Genomic DNA, 26,032 nt, shown 5'->3' with positions numbered 1-26,032 from the left:
GTATATTATATAGCTTTTGCGACTGACAGAAACGAGTTGGTCAGTGTATCTACCTCATTGCTCCCACTTACGATTTACAATGAGAATCCTACAAAAGAGGGTGAGAGTGGGATGACATTCACTGTTCCGCTTGGAAAACAGTTGGGGTTTCACTACATATCAATAAATGAGAATCTTGAATGGCACATTAGTCTTTTCTGAAATTGAATTCTGAAATCTCTGAAAGGCTGATTAACTCAAGTGAATGGAAAAAAAAATGAGTTTCTGATCTTGCAATGGTAGGAGCACTATGTTACTAGGTAAGACCCTGACAGAGCAGCCATTTCTCCTTTTTTACTGGCATTTCTTTTCCTTTACCAAATCCAACAAAGAGAAAAGGATATTCTTTGGGAAGGACGTTTGCATAATGACCTGCTAGTCATTGTTGATGAAGAGAATAAGTTGCAAATTTGTAATTATAAATTACAACATATCATCATTAAAAGAACTCTTTCTGAAACTCTCACTAAAGGGTTGGGTTTACAACAGAAACTCAGAATGCCAGATGAAATGATCTCTCAAAGACTGGGGACGTTTGAAACATGCTGAAAAATATTAGCAGGGACTCACACATCTGTATGCCAATGTTCACAGCGCCTTTATATACAATAGCCAAAAGGAGGACTAAATCAAATGCTCACTGTGGTATATATAAAATGTTGCTCTTAGATTCTCACAATATTTTTATTTAAATCTCACTACAAACATCATTACTTTATGAATTCAATCAACTTCATCTATATAGAAGAATTACATCACTAGTAGCAAGAAGAAACAATATCAACCAAATATTTTGATCAGTGAAATTTTCCATATGATCCAAAACATTCTTATGTACTACTACTAGTGACATAAGGATTCCTTTTCAGGACAATCATGAAGAGATCAACTTACCAAACTTGCCTTTAGCAAGTTGCTCTGAAGATCTTGAATTTGGGCCGCTTGATGTTTGATGGTTGCTTCTTGCCTGGCATTTTTAACCTTTAGCCTAAAATGCAGATCTTAAGATAATTATTCTCACACATAATTTTAAAACTGTATCGTGTTATTTCTGAACAAGTGAGGGTATTACAGAAATTCTTAAAATTGTATCAAGAGGATGATTTGGCAATTGTGCCAATTTTCTCGTTGTGTTTTGTGGTAATGGTGCAAAATTGAGAGATAAGATGCCAAAATTTTGCATTTCAAAATAGCTCAAAGCTGGAATTCGTATCCAGCTTAACAATGATATACTCGCATAACTAATACATTTCTCATAGTACACTCCTTATCTGCTTTATAAATAAACAAGTTATTTTCTGTGAGGTTTAAATTATACTTTAGCATATGATCTTTAATCTTCTCAGCGTATCTTACGGCCTCTGCATGTCGTTCCTGTGCTTCTTGTAACTAAAATAAAGAAAAAAATAATACTTTCAAATACTGTCAATCTAGTTGAACACCATCACCTGTTTCTGTAACTAAATGGTTTTTTTTTTTGTTGTTGTTGTTGTTATTTTGTACTTGAAAGAGAGACAGAGAGGGAGAGAGCACACACAAGTGGGAAGGGAGTCAGAGGGAGAGACAGAGAAAATGGGAAGCAGGCTGCAAGCTCAGGGCAAAGCCTGATGTGGGGCTCGGTCTCATGACCAGTCTCATGATGTGGGGTTTGGGATCATGAGCTGAGTGGAAATTAAGAGTCAGGACGCTCAACCAACTAAGCCGCCTAAGCACCCCTGTAACTAAAATCTTATTGGACCCAGCCACACTCTCCTCTACATGCTGAATGATGGCTACTTTTAGGGCATAACAAAAGAGTTCAGCTTCTACAACAGAGACTATGGCCTACAAAGCCGAAAACATTTCAATACTGGTACAGAACAGTTTACCAATCTTACTCTCCTACAAAAACATAACATTGTTAATGTTTTTAAATTATATATGATCAGATAAAAACACAAATGTATCTACTGGTCAAATGGAGGAAATATAGGAAATTACCTTATGGTAAACATTTCTGTTTTCATATTTCAAGCACCATATCAACTATGATTTTCAATATTCACATAGGTGAATGACATTGCTGTTCTCGTGATTATCAAACTGAACATGCTGTTTTCAGTGACAACGAGATATTTCATGGAAGAGTCTGACAAGCAGTATCCTAGTAGGAGCCAGAAAGCCTGGGTCTGAATTCCCAATTCTGCTGGTTATGAGCTGTATGACCTTAAGCACACTACCTAAAACTTCCGTGTCTCAGTCTCTAAATCTGTAAAATGAAAGTAATAACAGCACCTACTGGGGTACCTGAGTGGCTCAGTCGGTTCAGCGTGTTGCTCTTGATTTCTGCTCAGGACATGACCTCAGAGTCACGTGATTGAGCCCCACATCCAGCTCTGCGTGGATAGCGAGGAGCCTGCTTGGCATTCTCTCTCTCTCTCTCTCTCTCTCTCTCTCTCTCTCTCTCTCCCTACCTGCTCTTCCCACAATCTCTCTCTGTCTCTCAAAATAAAGAATCTTATAAAAGTGATCTGAAAAATAAAAAATAATAGGATCTACCTCACTGGGATCTTGGGAATATAAAATTAGGAAATAATATGTGAACAACTTAGAAGGGTACGTGGCACATAGCTCTAAGTGTATGCCTTTAGCATGATTACTGTTGCTGTATTTTGTGTTCCAATACAATGAGATAGTTAAGGCAGGTGGCATGCCAATACAAGTGGTCCCCTAGACAAATTATACTGAAGTCATTCTTCATACCACTGCAAGTGGCAGCAAATGGGGAGCATGAGGCCCAGAATCTCTCCTCAGTACTTCACACAACTTTCACCAATGCCACTAGCAAACAGTACTTTTTTTCCCCACTTATAATACTTTTAACTAACTCCCTCTCTATACTACTCAGTGGACAATACTCACGGACTACGGTACAAATAGCACCTCTTACATTGAGTAATAGATGCTTTACATGACCATCAGAGGCAAGGGAAAGCCACTGACATGGAAATAATGGAGTCTTGCTAAACCAAAGTTCCTCAATCATTTCATGCCCACACTGTTTACATTAGGCTGCTTTAACAGGTACTCTGATGAGGAGATTAAGATTTTGTAACAACATATCAGAAAAGCTGGCCCCAGAGCTTTGCAGTTGGTAAAGTGCTACACATCTGTAAATCACAGCACCAGCTGCATAAGGAAGAAAGATTTCAATTTCTCCTTTTCTATTAACCATTTGCTTAACTTTTGAAGCTTTGTCCATCTATCACGCTGCTTCTCCCCTTGCAGTGGACTCGAACATTCCTTAATGTATCGTCTCATCCACAGATTCAAGCTTTCTTCACTTATTTCCTTCTTTTACACTAAAATCTAACTTTCACTCCTGTCATTCCACTAAGACATTTTGAAGGTCATCATGAACATCTTTTTTTTTTTTTTTAATTTTATTAAGGTCTCTATCCTGCCTGCTTCACTTTTCAGCAGCAGGTGAGAAAAATGACCATGCCATCCCTCTGCTCTTTTAACCACACCTTATTTCTGAAGGACAGCAACCCCTGACATTAAGTCCTTGCCCCTTGCTATCTGTGTTTTGAATTGCTCTTAAGGCTTCAAAACCAGATTCTCTAATTCACATTTCCAGCTTTGGCCCCTTTACCTAGGCCATGTGTACTTTTTGCTCTTCCATCTAGGTGCTCATAGACAACATCCTCAACCGCGCACTCAAAAAATCATTACTTGACATGGAGTACCTTTGTAGACAGCTAATCGTGTACATTTTATTTGGACTCTTTTCGGTGTTACTTTGAGTGTGTTTTTCTTATTGAGTCTTAGGAGGCACCCTTACCCTTAGGATGCTGACCAGCATACTTTGTCTCGCTTTTCATTTATAACACGATACTTATCACAAGGGCTGGGTGATCACTGGTTTGCCTTTGTTTCCTTTTGAGTAATTTCTTAGTCCATAGAGATCTCAACTTATGGAAGTCTTCTGAAGTTCCTTTCAGACGCACACTTGACTATATTGTTAGGAAGGTTAAGTTGGCTAGAGCTACCTCTTCTTCCCAATCCAGATTCTTCTCCTCAAAACTGTGTGCATCAAATATCTTCACCCAGGTAGCCCCTGGTTTGGGGATTCAGGAGATAAGGACTTTCTAGAGAAGTCAGAGCTATGGACTGAGTTGGCTGAAAGCTATCTTTTTGTTTCACAGGGAACACTTTAGAGTGGCAGATAATTTCATGCCATAACCCTAATTCCTTTCTATAGGGATCTACAGAAAATCCCTCGTTATTCTTTAATAAGCTTCATCAGTTTCGGATATCCTTACAGATTTTAGTTTTTGAGACCTTAATGATTTCTTTAGGACACAGCAGGACAATGCCTAGCACTCTCATTCATAGAAGACTGATCAACCCAGTATCATGTTACTCGCATGAAAAGTTCCCTAATACAATGTGACTCATTAATAAGACGTCTAGAAAAGGAGTAATTCTCAATGTCTCTTCAGCCACAAAAAGGACCAGTCAACAGAATGTTCTAGTTCCCCTGATGGGTATAGCTTCCTAATGAAACTTGCATGTATATTACATAGCTTTTGTGACTGACAGAAACAAGTTGGTCAGTGTATCTACCTCATTGCTCCCACTTACGATTTACAATGAGCATCCTCCAAACGAGGGTGAGAGTGGGATGACATTAACTGTTCTGCTTGGAAAACAGTTGTGGTTTCACTACATATCAATTAATGAGAATCCTGAATGGCACATTAGTCTTTTCTGAGATTGAATTGTGAAATCTCTGAAAGTCTGATTAACTCACGTGAATGGAAAAAAAAAATGAGTCTGAACTTGCAATGGTAGGAGCACTATGTTACTAGGTAAGACCCTGACAGAGCAGCCATTTCTCCTTTTTCAATGGCATTTCTTTTCCTTTACAAAATCCAACAAGGAGAAAAGTCCATTCCTTTGAGAAGGACATTTGCATAATGATCTGCCAGTCATTGTTAATGAAGAGAATAAATTGCAAACTTGTAATTACAAATTACAACAAATCATCATTAAAATAACCGTTTTCAAACTCTCACTGAAGGGATGAGATTACAAGAGAATGTCAGAATTCAAGATCAAATGATCACTCAAAGATTGGGGACGTTTGAAACACGCTGAAAAATAGTAGCAGGGACTCTCACACATCTGTATGCCAACGTTCACAGCAGCATTATTAACAGTAGCCAAAGGTGGACTAAAACAAATGCTCAATGTGATATATATAAAATGTTGCTTTTTTTAGATTCTCACAATGTTTTTTATGAAAATCTCACTATAAACATCATTACTTTATGAGTTCAATCAACTTCATCTATATAGAAGAATTACATCACTAGTAGCAAGTAGGAACAATATCAACCAAACCTTTGCAGCAGTGAGATTTTCCATGGGATCCAAAACATTCTTATGTACTACTACTAGTGAAATACGGATTCCTTTTCAGTAGGATAGACATTAAGAGATCGACTTACCAAACTTGTCTTTATCACGTTGCTCTCAAGATATTGAATTTGGGCCGCTTGATGTTTGATGGTTGCTTCTTGTGTGGCATTTTTAACCTGTAGCCTAAAATGCAGATCTTAAGATAATTATTCTCACACATAAATTTAAAACAACATCACATACTTTCTGAACAAATGAGGGTATTACAGAAATCCTTAAAATTTTGTCAAGAGGAAGATTTCGGAATTGTGCCATTTTTCTCATCGTGTTTTGTGGATAAGGTGCAAAATTGAGAGATAATATGCCACAATTCTGCATTTAAAAATAGCTCAAAGCTGGAATTTGTATCCAGCTTAACAATGATATACTGGCATAACTAATACATTTCCCATACTACACTGTTTATCTGCTTTATAAATAAACAAGTTATTTTCTGTGAGGCTTAAATTATACTTTTGCACATGATCTTTCTTCTCCGCAGCATATCTTACGGCCTCTCCATGTCGTTCCTGTTCTTCTTGCAACTAAAATAGAGACAAAATAATTTTAACCACTGAAAATCTAGTAGAACACCATCATCTGTGTCTTTAATTTTTTTTGACTTGAGAGAGAGACAGAGAGAGAGAGCATGCAGAAGTGGGGAAGAGAGACAGAGGGAGAGACAGAGAAAATGGTAAGCAGGCTGCTAGCTCAGGGCAAAGCCTGATGTGGGGCTCGGTCTCATGACCGGTCTCATGATGTGGGATTTGGGATCATGACCTGAGTGGAAATTAAGAGTCAGGACCTCAGCCAACTAACCCGCCCAAGTGCCGCTTGTAAGTAAAATATTTTTGGAGCCAGCCACCCTCTCCTCTACATGCTGATTGATGGCTACTTTGAGGTCATAACAAAAGAGTTCAGCTTCTACAACAGAGACTATGGCCTACAAAGATGAAATGTTTCAATACTCTTACAGAATAGTTTACCAACCTTACTCTCCTACAAAAACATAACGTTGTTAATGTTTTTAGATTATATATGGTCACATAAATGTACAAATGTATCTATTGGTCAAATGGAGGAAATATAGGAATTTACCTTATGGTAAACATTTCTATTTTCATATTCCAAGCACCACATCAACTATGATTTTACATATTCACATAGGTGAATTACGTTCCTATTCTCGTGATTGTGAAACTGAACACACTGTTTTCAGTGACAAGATATTTCATGGAAGAATTTGAGAAGCAATATCCTAGTAGGGGCCAGAATGCCTGGGTCTGATTTCCCAGTTCTGCTCATTATGAGCTGTATGACCTTGAGCACACTACCTAAAACGTCCATGTCTCAATCTCTGCATCTGTAAAATGAAGGTAATAATAGCACCTACTGGGGCACCTGAATGGCTCAGTCGGTTCAGTGTCTGGCTCTTGATTTCAGCTCAGGACATGATCACAGGGTCATGTGATTGAGCCCCACATCGAGCTGTGCATGGACAGTGAGGAGCCTGCTTGGGATTCTCTCTCTCTCCCTTTCTCTCTCTCCCTACATGCCCTTCCCCAAAATCTCTCTGTCTCTCTGTCTCTCTCAAAACAAAGGACTTTAAAAAAGTGATCTCAAAATAAATAATAGTATCTACCCCACTGGGATGTTGGGAAGATTACATTAGGAAATAATAGATGAACAACTTAGAAGGGTACGTGGCACATGGTCAGCTCTAAGTGTCTGCATGTAGCATGATTATTGTTGCTGTAGTTTGTGTTCCAATACAATGTGACAGTTTAGGCAGGTGGCCTGCCAAAACAAGTTTTCCCCTATACAAATTATACTGAGGCTATTCTTTTTTTTTTTTTTTTTTCAACATTTTTTATTTATTTTTGGGACAGAGAGAGACAGAGCATGAACGGGGGAGGGGCAGAGAGAGAGGGAGACACAGAATCGGAAACAGGCTCCAGGCTCCGAGCCATCAGCCCAGAGCCTGACGCGGGGCTCGAACTCATGGACCGCGAGATCGTGACCTGGCTGAAGTCGGACGCTTAACCGACTGCGCCACCCAGGCGCCCCGAGGCTATTCTTCATTCCACCGCAAGTGGTAGCAAATGGGGAGCATGAGGCCCAGAATCTCTCCTCAGTACTTCAAAAAACTTTGCCAATGCCACTAGCCAACAGTACTTTTTTCCACTTATAATCATTTTAACTTACTTCCTCTCTATACCACTGAGTGGAGAATGCTCACAGACTACGGTACAAATAGCACATCCTTGACTGAGTAGTAGATCCTTTACATGACCATCAGAGGCAAGGGAAAGCCAATGACATGGAAACAAACGAGTCTTGAGAAACTAAAGTTCCTCCATCATTTCATGTCCATACTCTTTACGTTAGGCTGCTTTAGCATGTACTCTGATGAAGAGATTAAGGGTTTGTGGTAAAAGCATATCAGAAAAGCTGTCCCCAGATATTTGCATTGGTAAAGTGATACAAATCTGTAAATCACAGTTCTGGCTGTGTAAGAAAGAAAGACAAATTTAGCATGCTTTTTCATAGTGAGAGGGGAAAAAAACCTAAACATTTGATTGAACATTTCTCCTCTATTTGATTAAGTGCTTTCATTAATAGTTTTACTTCTATAAGTGTGTGTGTGTGTGTGTGTGTGTGTGTGTGTGTGTGTGTATAGAGATATACACACATTTTTTAACGTTTATTTTTTGATACAGAGCACGAGTCTGAGTGGCTCAGAACGTGAGGGACACAACGGATCCAATGCAGGCTCTGCTGACAGCAGAAAGCCCGATGCAGGGCTCCATCTCAAGAACATGGAGATCATGACCTGAGCCAAAGGCAGACTCTGATAGGACTGGAGCCAGCCAGCACCCCTCAATTTAGTATTTCATTTCTTAGCATACATTTAGAATAAAAGCTTTGTTATACCAATGTTTCCAAGAAGAATTTATTGATACGGCATAAAGTACTTAATTTTATCGGAAAAACTGTTAGGTTAAAGTATTTTCAATTTATACAAGGATAAGTACCACACGTATCAAATATTACTATCCCTTAAATTTATACTTAGGAAGACGGAATTACCTGTCATGAAAAAATAAAAATAATGTCAAATAAAGGACTAAATTGTTCTGCACAGGCTAGATGACAAGTGTCAAGAGAGTTAAAGCTAATGGGAGTTAGAACAGTCAGAGAAAGTTCATTGGAAAGGAGACTGTGAGCCAAGTCTGAATAACATAGGTTTACTCAAGGGGAACAGAAACTAAAAAGACAGTACGGACAGCATGAGTAATGGCTGAGAGATGGTGAAATCAACCCAATTAACTCAGAGGATAAAATCTGATGGCAGAGACATTAAAAACGGATGTCCACACAAGAACTACATAAATGTTCATAAGCAGCAGTATTAATAGGCAAGAAGTGGACACAACCCAAAGGTCCATCAACTGATGAATGAACAAGGGCCTTAGCCCACAATGGAGTACTGTTGACAATAAAAAGAAATGAAGCACTGATATAAGCTGTAATCAACACAGATGAACCCAGAAAACATTAAGTAAAGGTAGCTAGTCCCAAAGGACCACACGTTGTGTGACTCCATTTATATGAAATATTCACAAGAGGCAACGCCATTGAGAGACCAAGTAGTAGACTGGTGGTTGCCTGAGGCTGGGGGCAACGGGGAAGGGTTTCCTTTCAGGGTGAGGAAAACATTCTACTTGATGGCAGTGATGGTTGCACGAGTGTACACAGAGACAGTGAACTGTGCGTGGCAAATGGGTGATTTTTATGGTATGTGTATTGTACCTCAAAATAGCTTTAAAAAAACCCAATGGCAGGACACAGAGAATGTTCTTAATTCTCGCTTTTGGGTGTCCATACTACACATGATCTGAATATTTCCGTGCTTTGACAATATGTCTAAAAGGCAAAGAAAATGAAGGAGATGCCGAAGTTCAAGTGGTTTGTTAAGTGATCTTTCTGTACATGTCATCCTGAAATCAATATGCATTCTTCTCAAAAGTGAAGATGAGAACTAAGACAATTATCTGAAACATTCCATTAAACATTATCTTCTGATTTGATCCAGCTTGCCTCATCGTAATAGAGATATCATTAAAAAACATTGTTTAGTAGGGGACAAAAGTCTCTTGGGACACCTGGGTGGCTACGTCAGTTAAGTGTCCAATTCTTGCTTTCAGCTCAGGTCATGATCTCATGGTTCATGAGACTGAGCCTCACACTGGCTCTACACTGACAGCATGGAGCCTGCTTGGGATTCTCTCTCTCTCCTCTCTCTGCCCCTCCCCTGTTAACACACACGCACACACTCTCTCTCACTCTTTTTCTCTCAAAATAAATAAATAAAATGTAAAAAAAAATTTAAATTAAAGAAAGAACGAAAAAAGTCTTTCAATTTCTGTGAGGAAGGATACAAAAGCCTCAACTTTCCTAAAAGTATTATAAGAAAATAATGTATAACACAAATAGGAGAAGGAAAGGCAGAAGTTTACAAAATAAATGCATTGTAAAGATACTAAAATCATAATAAATTAATTATAATGAAAATACCAAAGAAAGCGGTCCATGGAAATTGGTATCCTAAAACACTTTATATTATTTAACCAGCTATAAGTTAGCTGTTGACAGGTTACATTTACTACATACCTGACTTCTGATTTGAGCTAATTTCTTCTTGAGATCCCGTGTTTCATCTTCCAGACAAAGATATGATGTAACCTCTGGGGAAGCCTCTGACATAGACTGTTTCTTCAGAGTATCAGCCAGTTCTTGTTGAAGTTGTCTTGCAACTACCTAATAAGACATTTCTGTTACTGATTTTCTAAATCATCTTATCATTAAATTATGTTAATAATAGACAACTCTCACATACGTACTTTGAGAAATATCAACACACACATCAATTCACCGTCTTTTTGTAACACATACACATTCCTGTTCACTGAATTCAGTTAAAGACACAAAAGGTATTATCTCCCTGCCTAGTTCTGATTTTTTTATGGTGTCTCTTTCCAGTCTTAGCACGACAATTTCATCCTGCAACATGTGGTTTTTATGCAACCGATCTTGTGTTTTCTCCTGATTATCAGAAAGCTAAGTAAAACCAAGCACATTTTCAGATAGCACTCAATAAAATGGCAGTATCATGATTTTCTTTGAAATTAAAGTATAATCTGTGTTTAAACAATGAAAAGGTTGCAGGGGGTGCCAGTGTGGTTCAGTTGGTTGAGTGTCTGACTCTTGATTTTGGCTCAGGGAATGATCTCACATTCTGTGGGTTCAAGCCCCGCATCAGGCTCTGTGCTGACAGTCAGGAGCCTGCTCAGGATTCTCGCTCTCTCTCTCCCTGCCCCTCCCCTTCTTGCATTCTCTCTCTCTCTCTCTCTCTCTCTAATGAATAAAGAAACATGAAAACAAAGAAAGAAAGAAAGAAAGAAAGAAAGAAAGAAAGAAAGAAAGAAAGAAAGAAAAGAAGGAAGGAAGGAAGGAAGGTTACAGTAAGTGAATATCCAACTGGAAAAAAATAAAGTTGGCTCCAAATCTCAAATTTTAGACAAGCATAAGTTCCCAAAAGTTCAGAATTTTAACTGAAGATAACGAAGGCATGAAAGTTAAAAAGTCTTTGTGAGAAAAGTGTTCAGAATCTCAGAATTGGAAAAGCCTTTCTCTGATTTACAACAAACCAGAAGGCCTAAAATAAAAGATTAATAAATCTGACTATACTTAAAAATTGAGTTTACAGTAGGTATCGAACACAGCGACCCCACAGTACAATCCTTAGCTCTGCATATACTCGGACAGATTAAATTTCCTAAAATTCTTCTTTCCTGAGAATATTTCATAGATACCTACTTTGCTACCATTTCTATAGTCAGTTATAAGAATTATATCTATTGATAACTGAAAAATCTAGGCACTGTACTATAATAGAAACACTTCTACATACATCAATGAACTCATTTGGTTATCACAATTCTAGAATGGAGAGATTAAAACGGTGAGCTGCAGGACTCTCCCCAGGTCTTCTCACTCCACAACTAGTGCTCTTGCACCAACCACTGCCACTTCTCTAGTGTAAATACACAAGTACGAAAGAAGTCTTGTATTTCAAAATACTCATAGGAAATAAGGTGAAATTTATACATCTCTTAGAAAACCATGAGATTATTTACTGCTGTAATAACTTGCATTTCCTCTTCATGTTGAAAACAGTAATAAATATAAAAGAGGGGAAATACACTCAGCTATTTTATTAGGAATAAAATACCTATCAATAAATTATCATTAAGTATATACCACAGCATACCATTGTTATCAAAATTTCCTTGTAATGAAATAGGATGCTACTTGAAGCAAAACTGTTACTTTTCTCAAAAGTAGGAGACTTGATACCGAACATATGATCAGTGAACTGGCTACACTTGTCCTCCTGTCCATTAGCGGAAGTGTTCAACTAACCTATTAATATATCAAGGCAGTGAAGTAACTGTTCAAAACTAAAACACATGTTGCTAGTAGCAATAGTATTGAGATTAGGGAAAGCTCATCGATTCCTACAGAAAGTAATAAAAGCCTCTCCTTTGGATGAGGACATTATGAATGTCACTAATTGTTGCAGACAAATGCATTTAATCAAGAGTATTATTTTATCCAGCGAAGCAGAAATGCCACCGTCCCCCATGCCCCTCCGCAAAATATATGTGCTTTTAAAATCCTCTATAGTTTCCATGATGAACAGAGTTCAGTTTCATATATATATATATATATTTATAAACACACACGGAGTAAAAGTAATAATAACTAAAACATAGAATGTATACAAATACATACACACATGTACTTCAAAATAACTAAAGAAGATACCTTAGAACTAGTTTACTTATGAACCATTTCTAGCTCCTTTTGCTTGTAAAGGTGATTGTTTAGACTTCCATCTTGTAAGACTCTGGCCTTCTGATCTGGAGAAAGTTGCCACTGAGTGTCACTGCGCTCTTCTACAACCTGGAGACACATTTCATTATGATTCTGGTCTCATACCGTTAAAAAAAAAAAAAAGGTCAAAAGCTGAAGTGGAGAACTTTAAAAAAATGTTCAAAAGAACATAATCCCATGTTTTAATTTATTTTAAACCTAAATAATATATCTTGAGTCAAAGGGATACTATAAAATATATGTGTATAATATTACACTATGTAATATGGATGGAAATACAGTTTTTATCAAAAACTGATTTACCTGATTTTTGGTGGCCTTCAATTCCATGTTTAGCGTTCTAAGAGCGAGTTCAACTTGTTGTTTTGTTTCAACTTCTTTCTTATATTCGTCTTCTTTTCTTCTTAACTTTTCCCTAATATTTTCATATAACATATCAGCATTTCTTCTTTCTTCTTCTTCTTCTTGTTTTAAGGTACATCTGCAATTACATGTGCTTCTTTTAAAATTTGCTTTGTTAGACATAAAAAGTTCATTTTATGATCTGGTTCCACATAAGTTGGCTTATTATCCAAATGAAAAATTTCTATGTTTTCCGATTGTTTTCCTTGTAGGGCTCATGTTTTTAATTTGTCACTTCAATCTCTTCCAAACCATATATACAGTTGAAAAAAAGCCAGGAGAAAGCAATATGCAACTTCGTTAGTTTTAGTCAGTAATAACTCTGGTAGATGTTGTAGGAAAGGAAGTTTGAAATTATTCAGGAAAGTTAGAGTTGAAAATTACCCCCTTTCCCACAGGTATAATTATTCCTCCATAGGACAGATAATTCAGTTTCTCATTAAAAAGAGAAGTTACTGTTTATAAGCAAGTTTATCAATTCACTGGAAATAAAATTTCCACTTGACGAAACCTTACAGGTACCTCCAAAAATGATGTGCAGTGTAAGAGAGCATCTGTGGATGTTGTTTACACAACATACACGTGCAGATTACTGTCGTCCAAGACTATGCTGACGAGTCTAATATCTGTTGCCTATACTTTTTGTTTCTTCTTCCACAACACTTGCAACTTACCTTGTTGAGGGTGATTACCTACTTTACGAATCACTTAAACATCCCTTTTAGAACAACACAGGATACGTATTGATTAAGTAAACAATAAAGAGTAATATGACCTTTCAGCATACACTCTTGAATTAATGTTATCTACCTATGACAGAGATGTTGAAAAAACTTATCAGTAATCACTTTCCGTATTACTTTTTTTTAATGTTTATTCATTTTTGAGAGAGAAAGGGAGAGCCCATGCAAACAAAGGAGGGGCAGAGAGAGAGAGAGAGGGAAGCAGAAAATCCGAAGTGGGCTCTGCACTGACAACACACAGCTCGATGTGGGGCTCAAACTCACGAACCCTGAGATCATGACCTGAGCCAAAGTCGGACGCTTGACTGACTGAGCCACCCAGGGGCCCCCATTTTACTTTGTTTAAATTTTTTGAGAGAGAGATGACTCAAGTGAACGAGGGCAGAGAGAGACAAAGAGAGACAGAATCCCACGAGGGGCAGACAGAGAGGGAGAGACAGAGTGAGAGAAGAGGAGCTCACCCGAAGCGGGGCTCCTGCTCACCCAAAGCAGGGCTCGAGCCCACCCAAAGCAAGGCTCAAACTCACAAGATCATCACCTGAGTCAAAGCCAGATGCTTAACCAGCTGAGCCACCCAGGCACCCCCACTTTACTTTTTAGCCCCTGCATGTTAAGAAGAAAACGGATTCAATTTTGGCAAATTTTACTCTCTTGAGAAAAATGACCATTTTATACTCTGTTAGTAGGTACAGAAAGTAATATAAACTTTCCTGAGAACAACTTAAAAATATGGATCAAAGACCTTTTTAAAAATGTTTATACTTTAACCAGATTACATTATATTGAAGAATTGATTCCAAGTAAGTAAGCAGACATGTAGAAACAGATTTATATAAAAGACATTCCTGACAGCATTAATTAAAATACTGAAAGATGAAAAACAAGCATAATTCAATCTCTTAAATAATGATGTTTCTTGGACTATGGTGGACTTTTATAGGGCCATTAAAATTGTGATTTGGAATATACATTAAAGTATTAGAAGTATTCACTGTTAAGAACTTGCTGTGTTATTGCCAAGAATCACACACCTCACAACACTAAACAAGTATTCTTTCCAGGAAAATCCCATAAGGTAAGTCAGCAATTAGAAAACTGCCCCTACACATCTGTAGTATAAAAGGAAACAGTTGAAATATTTCCTTAAAGCCAAGATGCTGTACCTCAAACTGCAGAATTCACGTTCCCATTCCACTTTTTGATGTTCTAACCGTGATATCATGTCTTTGGCTTCTCGTAGCTCGTTCTGTAGTGCACTAACCACTTTGTCCATTTCTGTCATTTTTCCCATAAGAAGTTTACAGTGATTTTTGTTAAGTTTCCTTAATTTCTCATAAGAAACACATATATCTCGGATTTTCAAGAAGCCAGCATAATCTGCATCAGAGAAGAAACAGAAATAAAATAGATGAGTACTTTTTGCATATACAGGCCTGTGCATCTTCAATTCACTCATTCACACATTGAATAAATATATACCTTCAGTGGAAGATGTTATACTCAGCTCTACAGATACAATAGAGAAGACCCCTGGCTCTCGATTAGCTTAAAGTCTAGTGAAGGAGAAAGACAACTCAAATGGTAATTCTAAATTCAGATAGTTCCTATTAGAAGACAGAGTTCTGTGATCATAACTTGATCTAGATTGGGCCCAAGGAAGATAGATGTCCCTGAGGAAGAGATAACTATACTGAGGAATGAAGGATGAGCAGGAGACAATTAAGCAAAGGAGGAAGACAAGCACTCTCGACAGTCTAGAGCATGTGCCGAAGTTCCACTGTAATCTGCTTCTGGCCAAGATGGGGTAACACGTACTGATTGATCTTCCTACCTGAAGCAAGCAAAAACAAAACAGACAAAATACAATTTTAACATGATTTTCAAGACACAGAACTTCAGACAATGAAGGACAATGATCCCTGAAAACAAAACACGTTAGCCTAACACGTATGCCCAAGCTCACTGCCTTGAGGGAGTTTTCAGGCTACGACACAAGAGACATATATTATTTAAGTAGATTTCACCAGAGTCCTTGAGTCAAGGTGGCAAAACTGAGAGTCTGGTGAAGTCAAGGCAGATAGAGACGACAGGTCAGCATCCAAGAGAGGAGAAAGCAGGACACAGAAAGAACCCTGGGCATCTGCACAGGGTCCCCTTTGGCTATTCGGCAGAGTAACAACCAGTGCATACATGGAAGGAAGTCATCAAGGGGAAAAAAATCTGAAAAGAGTAGAGGAAACACTGCCTGCTGCTCCCACAGCACGAGGGACAGTATCTATTCACATTAGCTAAGATAGAAAAACTCATAATTTGCCATAGGCTGATCACCACTCTGGATTCAGCCAATAATTCGTAAGAGCAAGACTAAAGGATCCAACTGTTTGTAAGTAACTTAACTATATCTCCAAACAAAGCATGAAAAGATAACTAGAGGCATAGAAGCTATAGTTTTAAAAACCAAATAGCACTTACAGAGATGTAAATTATGTTAGCCATGAACAATACGATGGGTAGGAATAAACACATATTAGACCTCACAAAACAAAAGACTGAAGTTTAACATAGGAAACTTGGGAGAAAACTTCAACTGGGAAATATACAATTGCCCAAAGAGGCAGGGGACAAGGACAGGGGAAAAAAATGGCCCAAATCTACCTAAACCTCAGGAACACTATAATCCCACTGACCCAGGAAGGATATGTCTAGGAAAGAAGAAATGGAAGTCAACTCTTGTGATTTGCCTAAACTCTATGCGATGTGGTATAACGTTACTGGAAGGGAGACTGTGATGCTGAAACCATAGACTATAAACCCTAAACCGACCACTAAAGCAGCAAAACTGAAAAGTTCTAGCTAGGAAGCCTAAATAAATAAATGAATAAATGAATACATGAATGAATAAATAAATAAATAGATAAAACTGAATCATAAAAATTACTTGATTAAAAGAAAGCGGAAAAAGAAGAGAACGGGAACAAGGAGCAGATAGGACAAATGCAAATCAAACAGCATGATGACATATTCAAATCAACTATCTCAAAAATCACAGTAAATGGCCCTTTGTAGCAACCTGGATGGAACTGGAGAGTGTGATGCTAAGTGAAATAAACCATACAGAGAAAGACAGACACCATATGTTTTCAGTCTTATGTGGATCCTGAGAAACTTAACAGAAACCCATGGGGGAGGGGAAGGAAAAAAGAAAAAAAGAGGTTAGAGTGGGAGAGAGCCGAAGCATAAGACACTCTTAAAAACTGAGAACAAACTGAGGGTTGATGGGGGGTGGGAGGGAGGGGAGGGTGGGTGATTGGTATTGAGGAGGGCACATTTTGGGATGAGCACTAGGTGTTGTATGGAAACCACTTTGACAATAAATTTCATATATTGAAAAAAAAACATCACAGTAAATGAAAACGGTCTAAAAGCCTCAACTAAAACGCAGACTGGCAGAATGGATAAAAAAGGAAGACTCAACTATATGCCACCTATACAAAATGCACTTTAAATGTCAAGACAGAAATTTGTTCGAAAGACAGAAATATGATATCCCACACTAACACGTGACCAAAGAAGGCTGAGCTAGAGTGGCTATATGAATAGCAGACAAAACAGTTTCAAGCAAAAAAATTATTACCAGCAATAAACAACAGGTCATTGTATAATCATAAAAGGGTCAATTAAGAGCAATCTTAAATGTTCATGTATCTGTTAATAGCTTCAAAGTACATGAAACAAAAATTGATACAACTGAAAAGAGAAACAGGCAAATTCACAATTATAGTCTGATATTTCAATAGGCTCAACATCAGCAAGGGCATAGTAGACTTGGCCGCCACTATTCTTCTCAAGGATCTATGGAACACTTACCAAAAAAGACTATGTTCTGGGTCAAAAATAAATCTTAATAAAAGGAAGAAGTCAAGAGGCCTGAACTCATAATAGTGTGTTCCCTGACCACTAAGCAATCAAATCAGAAATCAAGCACAAAAATATCTCTGGAAAATACTCAACTATTTGTGAACTACAGAACACATCGAAATATCCCCTGGGTCAAAGAAGTAATGAAAAAAGAAAAAAAAATTAGAGAGGATTCTTAACTGAATGAAAATGAAAACATAGTAGAATTTGTAGAGTCCTGCTTTAGTAGCACTCACATGAAGACTTATAGCACTGAATGTATACATTAAAAAAGAAGAGGGAAGTGCGGTGCTCCTTGCTGCCTTTGTGGCTCCTCCCCCAGCTTCCCAAGGCACCCTGCCCTGCCCCGCCCCACCCTGGCAGTGGCTGGAGAGCAGGTGCTTTGTTCACACGCCCACAGCAGGACTTGGGTGGGTGGGGGCAGGGTCCGCTACCTGCCGGGATTTGAAGGTGGGGGAGTAGCTGTAGGAGGCGACCCCATTAGACTGAGGTGGGCATGGGCCGGGCCCCAGGCTCTGCTGGAGCGGGAGGTGGCGGCGGTGGCAGAGGCATGGCCCTTCTGGAAGGGAGAGCCCAATGCCTGTGCACCTGTCTCCCCTCCCTTCCTCTCTGCCCCTGCCATGGGTTTTGTGTTCTAGCTCCCCACCTTTTTCTCACTACCTACATCATCAGCCTTCTGACTTCGCTTCCCAGCTTCTTGCGACCCTTTCTCTTACTTAAGCCTCAGTTACTCGGGCTCTTTTCACCCTAGTCCTGCCGGAGACTTCATATGCCAGCAGTCTCTTTCATGGGATGCCCCCATCCTTCCCCTCTCCCCACATCCTATTCTGGGCTGATGGCAGCCAGAAATCCTTCCTATTGCGTTTACCGGCGGTTTCTACCTGGCCCTGAAGCGTGGCGCAGATCAAGTCCACCACACCCACGCTGAGAACGACCCCTAGGAGAACCACTTGTCCCATGGTGGTATTGGACAATATGTTCTCAATTTTCCTCTGGTTGCTTAGTTTAGTCTGAATATTTGTTACCTCCACCTCTATACTTTACAAACGTATGTTTTGGTTGCATGACAAGGAGTTAGAAATGAGCCAGAGACCATTCGCAGGTAAGGAGAAGATTTAGACATTTAGGATTAAAGGAAGAAAGGAGAAACAGAATGTTAACAAGGTTAGATTCCTGAAAGTATTTTGATATCTTTTGTGATCTGAGGAAGTGGAGATTACTGAGCCTACACAGATTGACATTTTGGGAAAATTTCATGATGATTGATTCGCTCTTGGGGTAACGCGAACACAAGTTCTCAAACCTGCATGTTCTCTCAGTTGGAACCAGCTGTATATCTGAATGTTCACTTTCATCAGAACATGTATCAGAGAAAGAATGGGAGTCTGCTTCAACGAAAATGACTACCTCCGGGACCTGAAAAGGGTCATTCTGTTTCCTAATAGTGTATATGACCATTTTAGTGGGCACAGATCAGGAATTTTACAGTTTACTTGGAGTATCCAGGACTGCAAGCAGTAGAGAGATAAGGCAAGCTTTCACGAAGTTGGCATTGAAGTTACATCCTGATAAAAAACAAAAAACAAAAAACAAAAACGAATAACCCGGGGCGCCTGGGTGGCTCAGTCAGTTGAGCGTCCAACTTCCGCTCGCTCAGGTCATGATCTCACAGGTCGTGTGTTAGAGCCCCACGTCGGGTTCTGTGCTGATGGCTTGGAGCCAGGGGCCTGCTTTGGATTCTGTGTCTCCCACTCTCTCTGCCCCAACCCACTTGCATTCCGTCTCTGTCTCTCCCAATAGTAAATAAACACTAAATAAATAAATAAATAAATAACCAACCAACCAACCAACCTACCAACCAAATGAACAATCCTAACGTACAGAGTGATTTTCAAAAATAAATAGAGCATATGAAGTACTCAAAGATGAAGATCTGTGGGAAAAGTATGACAAATACGGAGAAAAGGGACTTGCAGATGATCCAGAAGGTGGCCCGTATGAAAGCTGGGATTATGATTGTTATGATTTTGGTATTTATGATGATGATCTTGAAAGCATGACATTGAATAGAAGAGAATTGGATGCTGCTGTTCATTCTGGAGAACTGTGGTTTGTGAACTTTTACTCCCCAGGATGTTCACACTGCCATGAATTAGCTCCCACATGGAGAGACTGTGCTAAAGAAGTAGATGGATTACTTCAAATTGGTGCTGTTAACTGTGGTGATGATAGAATGCTTTGCCGAATGAAAGGAGTCAACGGATCTCCCAGCCTCTTCCTTTTTAGGTCTGGAACGGCCACAGTGAAATATCACAGGGACAGATTAAAGGAAAGTTTGGTGAGTTTCACCATGCAGCGCGTTAGAAACACAGTGATGGAATTATGGACAGGAAATTGTGTTCACTCCATAGAAACTGCTTTTGCTGCTGGTATTGGCCAGCTGATCACTTTTTGTTGCAAAGGAGGAGATTGTTTAACTTCATAGACATGACTCAGGCTCCCGGGCATGTTGGATGGTCTGGTTAATGTAGGATGGATGGACTGTGCCACCCAGGACAAACTTTGTAAAAGTCTGGATATTATGACAAGTACCACTGCCTATTTTCCTCTGGAACACATTAAATAACAGAGAGAAAAGCAGCGTTTTGTTCCTTAATTCATTGGATGCTCGAGAAATATATTTGGAAATCGTGCATAGTCTTCCAGATTTTGAGCTAATTTTGGCAAATACACTAACGGATCGATCGGCTCATCATCGGTAGCTCTTATCATTTAGTTTCGGAAAACATGAAAATCGAAATGATCCTGAGTTGAGGGAACTAAAAACTCTACTCAAAAGTGATCATATTCAAGTTGGCAAGGCTGACTGTCCCTCTGCGCCAGACATCTGTAGTAATCTCTCTGTATTTCAGCCATGTCTAGCAGTATTTAAAGGACAAGGAACCAGGGGCGCCTGGGTGGCTCAGTCGGTTGAGCGCCGACTTCGGCTCAGGTCACGATCTCGCGGTCTGTGAGTTCGAGCCCGGCATCGGGCCCCTGTGCTGACAGCTCGGAGCCCGGAGCCTGTTTCGGATTCTGTGTCTCCCTCTCTCTGACCCTCCCCTATTCATGCTCTGTCTCTCTCCGTCTCAAAAATAAATAAACGTTAAAAAAAATTAAAGGACCAGGGACCAAAGAATATGAAATTCATCATGGAAAGAAGATTCTTTTTTTTTTTTTTTAAATTTTTTTTCAACGTTTTTTATTTATTTTTGGGACAGAGAGAGACAGAGCATGAACGGGGGAGGGGCAGAGAGAGAGGGAGACACAGAATCGGAAACAGGCTCCAGGCTCTGAGCCATCAGCTCAGAGCCTGACGCGGGGCTCGAACTCACGGACCGCGAGATCGTGACCTGGCTGAAGTCGGACGCTTAACCGACTGCGCCACCCAGGCGCCCCAAGAAGATTCTATATGATATACTAGCCTTTGCCAAAGAAAGTGGTAATTCTCATGTTGCCACACTTGGACCTCAAAATGTGCCTGCCGATGACAGGAACCGTGGCTTGTTGATTTGTTTGTGCCATGGTGTCCACCATGTCAAGCTTTATTGCCAGAGTTATAAAAAGCATCAAAGCATCTGCGTGGTCAGCTTTAGTTTGGTACACTAGATGGTACGGTTCACGAGGGACCCTGTAACATGTATAACATTCAGGCAGATCCAACAACAGTGGTATTCAACCAATCCGAGGTTCATGAATAAGAAGGACATCACTCTGCTGAACAACAGATCTTGGAATTCATAGAGGATCCTAGGAACCTTCAGTGACCTCCCTGACACCCACCACTTTCAATGAACTAGCTAAACAAAGAAACCGTGATGAAGTCTGGATGGTTGACTTCTACTCCCATGGTGTCATCCATGTCAAGTCCTAATGCCAGAATGGAAAAGAATGGCCTGGACACTAACTGGACAGTTACTTTTGGCAGTATAGACTGCCAACAGTATCATTCTTTTTGTGCCCAAGAAAATGTTCAGAGATACCCTGAGATAAGATTCCCCCCCCACACAAAACCAAATAAAGCTTTTCAGTATCACAGTTACAATGGCTAGAAGAGAGATTTGGGGTACGGGATTCCCACCTCAAGCATCCACAAATCTAATGACTCAGACTTTCGATGAAAAAGTTATACAAGGGAAAAATCACCGGGTGATTGAATTCTATGCTCCTTGGTGTGGACCTTGCCAAAATTTTTCTCCAGAGTTTAAGCTCTTGGCTAAGATGATGAAAGGAAAAGTGAAAGCTGGAAAAATAGACCATCAGGCTTAGGCTCAAACATGCCAGAAAGCTGGCATCAGAGCCTATCCGACTGTTAAATGTTATCCCTATGAAAAAGCAAAGGGAAACATTTGGAGAGAGCAAATAGATGCCAGAGATGCAAAAGCAATTGCTGCCTTACTAAATGAAAAATTGAAAAATCTCCACACTCATGGAGAGAGAGATAAGGATGAAGTTTAATGATGCGAAGATGAAGAAAAAAGAGAAAAGGAATTCTAACCCATGACATCAGAAGAACATCTTTGTAGGATGTTGCTACATTCTGGGTCAGAATAAAGGAACACTATCTCGGAATTGTAATTGCACCATCTGAATTCTGTACAACATTGGTATAAATGAAGGGTCTGCAAGCTTTTTCTGTAAAAGGCCAAACTGTAAATATTTTAAGCTTTGTAGACCATGTACTTTTGTCACATAGTACTTTGTTTTTGCTTTGTTTACAACCCTTTAAAAAATCTAAAACTTTTCTTACCTCAGGGCCATACACAAACAAGCCAAGCCACATTCAGTCCACGGGCCATAGATTGCTGACCCCTGGAAATGATACTAAACCTGCCTGGCTCAACCAGGAGCCTGCACTGTCAAGTACATACATGTCTAGGGTCTATTCCTTAAAGTTTTGTGGCTGGCCTGAAAGGAAATAATTTGGTATTTATTTACCTGTCTTAAAAATTGTGTGAAATGGATTGTGGCCATAGTGTAATTAAACACACACACACACACACACACACACACACACACACACAATGTGGCAAGCAGATAGCCTATTTTCATGGTGTATTATATTAAAGAGATTTTCTTCTTTTTTCTTTATAGGTTGAAGAACTGATTATAATTTTTCACAATTGAGAAAAATTTTGGTAAAATAATGCCAATAGATTTCTACACTATCTAGAAGAAGAAGAAGAAGAAGAAGAAGAAGAAGTGGTGGAGGAGGAGGAGGAGGAGGAGGAGGAGGAATGAGGAGGCACAAGAAGACAGAGGAGGAGGAGGAAGGAGGAAGAGGAGGGAAGGAGAACAGGGAGATGGAGAGGGAAAGGAAGAAGAAGAAGAAGAAGAAGAAGAAGAAGAAGAAGAAGAAGAAGAAGAAGAAGAAGAAGAAGAAGAAGAAGAACAACAACAACAACAACAACAACAACAACAACAACAACAAGGAGAACGAGGAGGGAAGGAGGAGGAGCAGAAGAAGAGGTGGAGGAGGAGGAGGAGGAGGAAAGAGGAAGCGGAAGAAGACAGAGGAGGAAGAGGAAGGAGTAAGAGGTGGGAAGGAGGACAGGGAGATGGAGAGTGAAAGGGAGAAGGAGAAGAGGAGAAGAAGAGGAGAAGAGGAGAAGAAGAGGAGGAGGAGGAGGAAAGAGGAAGGGGAAGTGGAGAGAAGGAGGAGAGGGAGAGGGAGACAGAGTGGGAAAGGGAGAAGAAGAAGAAGAAGAAGAAGAAGAAGAAGAAGAAGAAGAAGAAGAAGAAGAAGAAGAAGAAGAAGAAGAAGAAGAAGGCGGAGGAGGAGGAGGAGGAGGAGGAGGAGGAGAGGAGGAGGAGGAGGGAGGAGAAGGAAGACGGAGAGGAAGAAGAAGGAGAGGAAAAAGAAGAAGAGGAAGAAGAGGATGAGGAAAAAGAAAGGTCTGAAATCTATGACATTTCCACCTTTTGAAAATAGAAAACCAAAACAAATTAAACCCAAACCAAACAGAAGAAAGGAACTAATAAAGACAAAAATCACATGAAAAAAAGCAGAAAAACGATAGAGAATAATCAATGAAACCAAATGCTTTCAGGAGGTGAAAAAAAAAGGATCAATTTCTACCAAGACTGATCCCAAAATGAAGAGAAACAAGGGAAGTATTAACAATATAACAGAGATTAGTAATGTAACTAACATTACTGGAGATTCACAGATACTAAAAAAATCACAAAGTAATATTATCAACTTTATATAATTAATTTGACAACTCAGATGCAGTGGGTAAATCCCGTGAAAGACAGAAATTATCAAAGCTCAATCAAGAGTGAAGGGTGCCTGGCTGGCTCAGTTGGGAGAACATGTGACTCTTGATCTCTGGATTGTGAGTTCAAGCCCCATGTTGGGTGTAAAGATTACTGAAATGAAATGAAATGAAATGAAATGAAATGAAGTGAAATGAAATAAAATAAAAAAATAAAATAAAATAAAGGAAAAAAAGAACAGATAAACTAACTAACTCTATATGTATAAAAGAAACTAAAGTCTTAGATAAAGATCTTTCCACAGAAAGCAATTCCAGAGCCAAGGGGCTACACTAGTAAATTCATCCAACACTTTAGGAAGAAATGTTATCTATTCTACACAAAGTCTCCCCCCAAAATGGAGAGGAGAAATATTTGTCACCTCATTCTATAAGGCTAGCATTACCTGAGACCAAAACTAGACAAAGATACTATAAGAAAGAAAATTCTGTCATAAGCATGGGAGTCCAATTTCTGAAGAAACCATCCACAAATCAAGTCTAACACTACATTAAAGAGGGGGGTGTGTCAACAGGGCAGAGAAGTAGGGGGACCTGAAATGACCACATCCCTCAAACACAGCAGTGAGGCAAGAAGATGTGGAAATCTAGGAATCCGGGCTACAGAGTGACACAAACATCTCCAGGGGCCCATGGGGACAACTTGCCAGGTCATGGAGATTTTTAATCTATTCTTTCTGTACCTCTTCTGTATCTCCTTCTTATTTTCCTTCCTCTCTCTCTCTCTCTCTCTCTCTCTCTCTCTCTCTCTCTCTCCCCTGCCTGGCCAATTTTTTGTCTTCTTCTCTTTTCCTTTGCCCCTGTCATTTCTCCCTTTGTATGAGATAAGGCATCTTCCATCACCACCCCCCGTGTTTAAATTCTTTTCCAAGGTTACATTATGAACAAATCTAAGCACACCTGCTGGAATGGCCAACCCACCAATATGAGTAGGGAAATAAAGCAACCAGAGTCACAAAAACAGAGAGCATGAAACACACTCCAAAGATACCTGTTGAAGGGCCAGGCCCTGGATAGTATATGACCCCTTTTAAAAATAGTAGTGCTCACAGGTGCAGGACACATGACAACTAGGAAAACACATAAAGTACCGAACACTGAAGAAATGGAAGAATTCTCCTCAAAAGAAACTCCAGGAAGAAATTAGAGCTAGAGAATTGCTCAAAACAGATATAAACAATGTATGGTTCAAGAATTTAGAATAATAGTTGTAAGATTAACAGCTGAGCTTACAAAAAAGCATAGAAGACAGCAGAGAATCTATTGCTGCAGGGATCAAGGAACTAAGAAATAGTCACAGCAATTAAGAAATACTGTAAATAAGATGCAAAATAAACTAGATGCAGTAACAGCAAAGATGGAGGAAACAGAGGGGAGAATAAGTGACATAGAAGATGAAAGTATGGAAAATGACGAAGACAAGAAAAGGGGTGATAAGAAAATATTAGACCATGACGGGAGTATTAGAAAACTAAGTGATTCAATGAAATGTAATAATATCCGGATCATAAGAGTTCCAGCGTAAGAGAGAGAGAGAGAGAGAGAGAGAGAGAGAGAGAGAGAGAGAGAGAAAAGGGCAGATGGTTTACTTGAACAAATTATAGGTGAGAACTTCCCTAATCTGGAGAAGGAAGCAGACATCCAAATCCAGAAGGCACAGACAACTCCCTTCAGATTCAACAAGAATAGGTCTTCTCCACAGCATATCATAGTGAAACTGGCAAGTTACAAAGAGAAAAGAGAATTCTGAAAGCAGCAAGGGACAAACGGGCCTTAACCTACAAGGGTAGACACTTATGGGTAGTAGCAGACCTGCCCGCTGAAACTTGGCAGGCCAGGAGGTGACGGTAGGAAAAAAGTCCAAGTGCTGAATAGGAAAATATGCAGCTAAGAATCCTTTCTCCAGCAAGGATGTCATTCAGAATAGAAGGAGAGATAGGCTTTCCCAGAAAACCAAAAACTACAAGAGCTCATGACCACTAAACCAGCCCTGCAGGAGATCAGAGACTCTGTGAGTGGAATGTTGTCAAGGCTACAAAGGACCAGAAACATCACCACAAGCATGAAAACTCCAGACAACACAATGTCATGAAATCCATATCTTTAAATAATCACTCTGAATGTGAAGGGACTAGATGCCCTTATCAAAACACATAGGGTATCTGAATGGATTAAAAAACAAACAAAATCCATCTATATGCTGTCTAC

At 39.4% G+C, this 26,032-nt stretch overlaps 1 protein-coding gene and 1 pseudogene across 1 annotated transcript in view; one reads left to right on the top strand and one right to left on the bottom strand.

Annotated features, from left to right (window-relative positions):
- The window catches only part of LOC131496464 (ankyrin repeat domain-containing protein 26-like), a 94,653-nt gene that overhangs the window by 28,687 nt on the left and 39,934 nt on the right, over nt 1-26,032 (bottom strand). The window contains exons 9-15 of the mRNA XM_058702023.1: nt 14,753-14,966; nt 12,748-12,925; nt 10,159-10,305; nt 5,959-6,029; nt 5,535-5,628; nt 1,358-1,428; nt 934-1,027 (exon numbers count right to left, since the gene is read on the bottom strand). Coding sequence (XP_058558006.1) covers nt 934-1,027; nt 1,358-1,428; nt 5,535-5,628; nt 5,959-6,029; nt 10,159-10,305; nt 12,748-12,925; nt 14,753-14,966 — 869 coding nt within the window. The remainder of the gene's footprint in view (nt 1-933; nt 1,028-1,357; nt 1,429-5,534; nt 5,629-5,958; nt 6,030-10,158; nt 10,306-12,747; nt 12,926-14,752; nt 14,967-26,032) is intronic.
- Nucleotides 18,885-22,004, top strand: LOC131495880 (dnaJ homolog subfamily C member 10-like; annotated as a pseudogene).

The sequence above is a fragment of the Neofelis nebulosa genome, chromosome 15, assembly GCF_028018385.1.
Source record: "Neofelis nebulosa isolate mNeoNeb1 chromosome 15, mNeoNeb1.pri, whole genome shotgun sequence".
NCBI lineage: Eukaryota > Metazoa > Chordata > Mammalia > Carnivora > Felidae > Neofelis > Neofelis nebulosa.
Note: the sequence above shows the minus strand (reverse complement) of the source record. Positions and strands in the feature narration are given on the sequence as shown.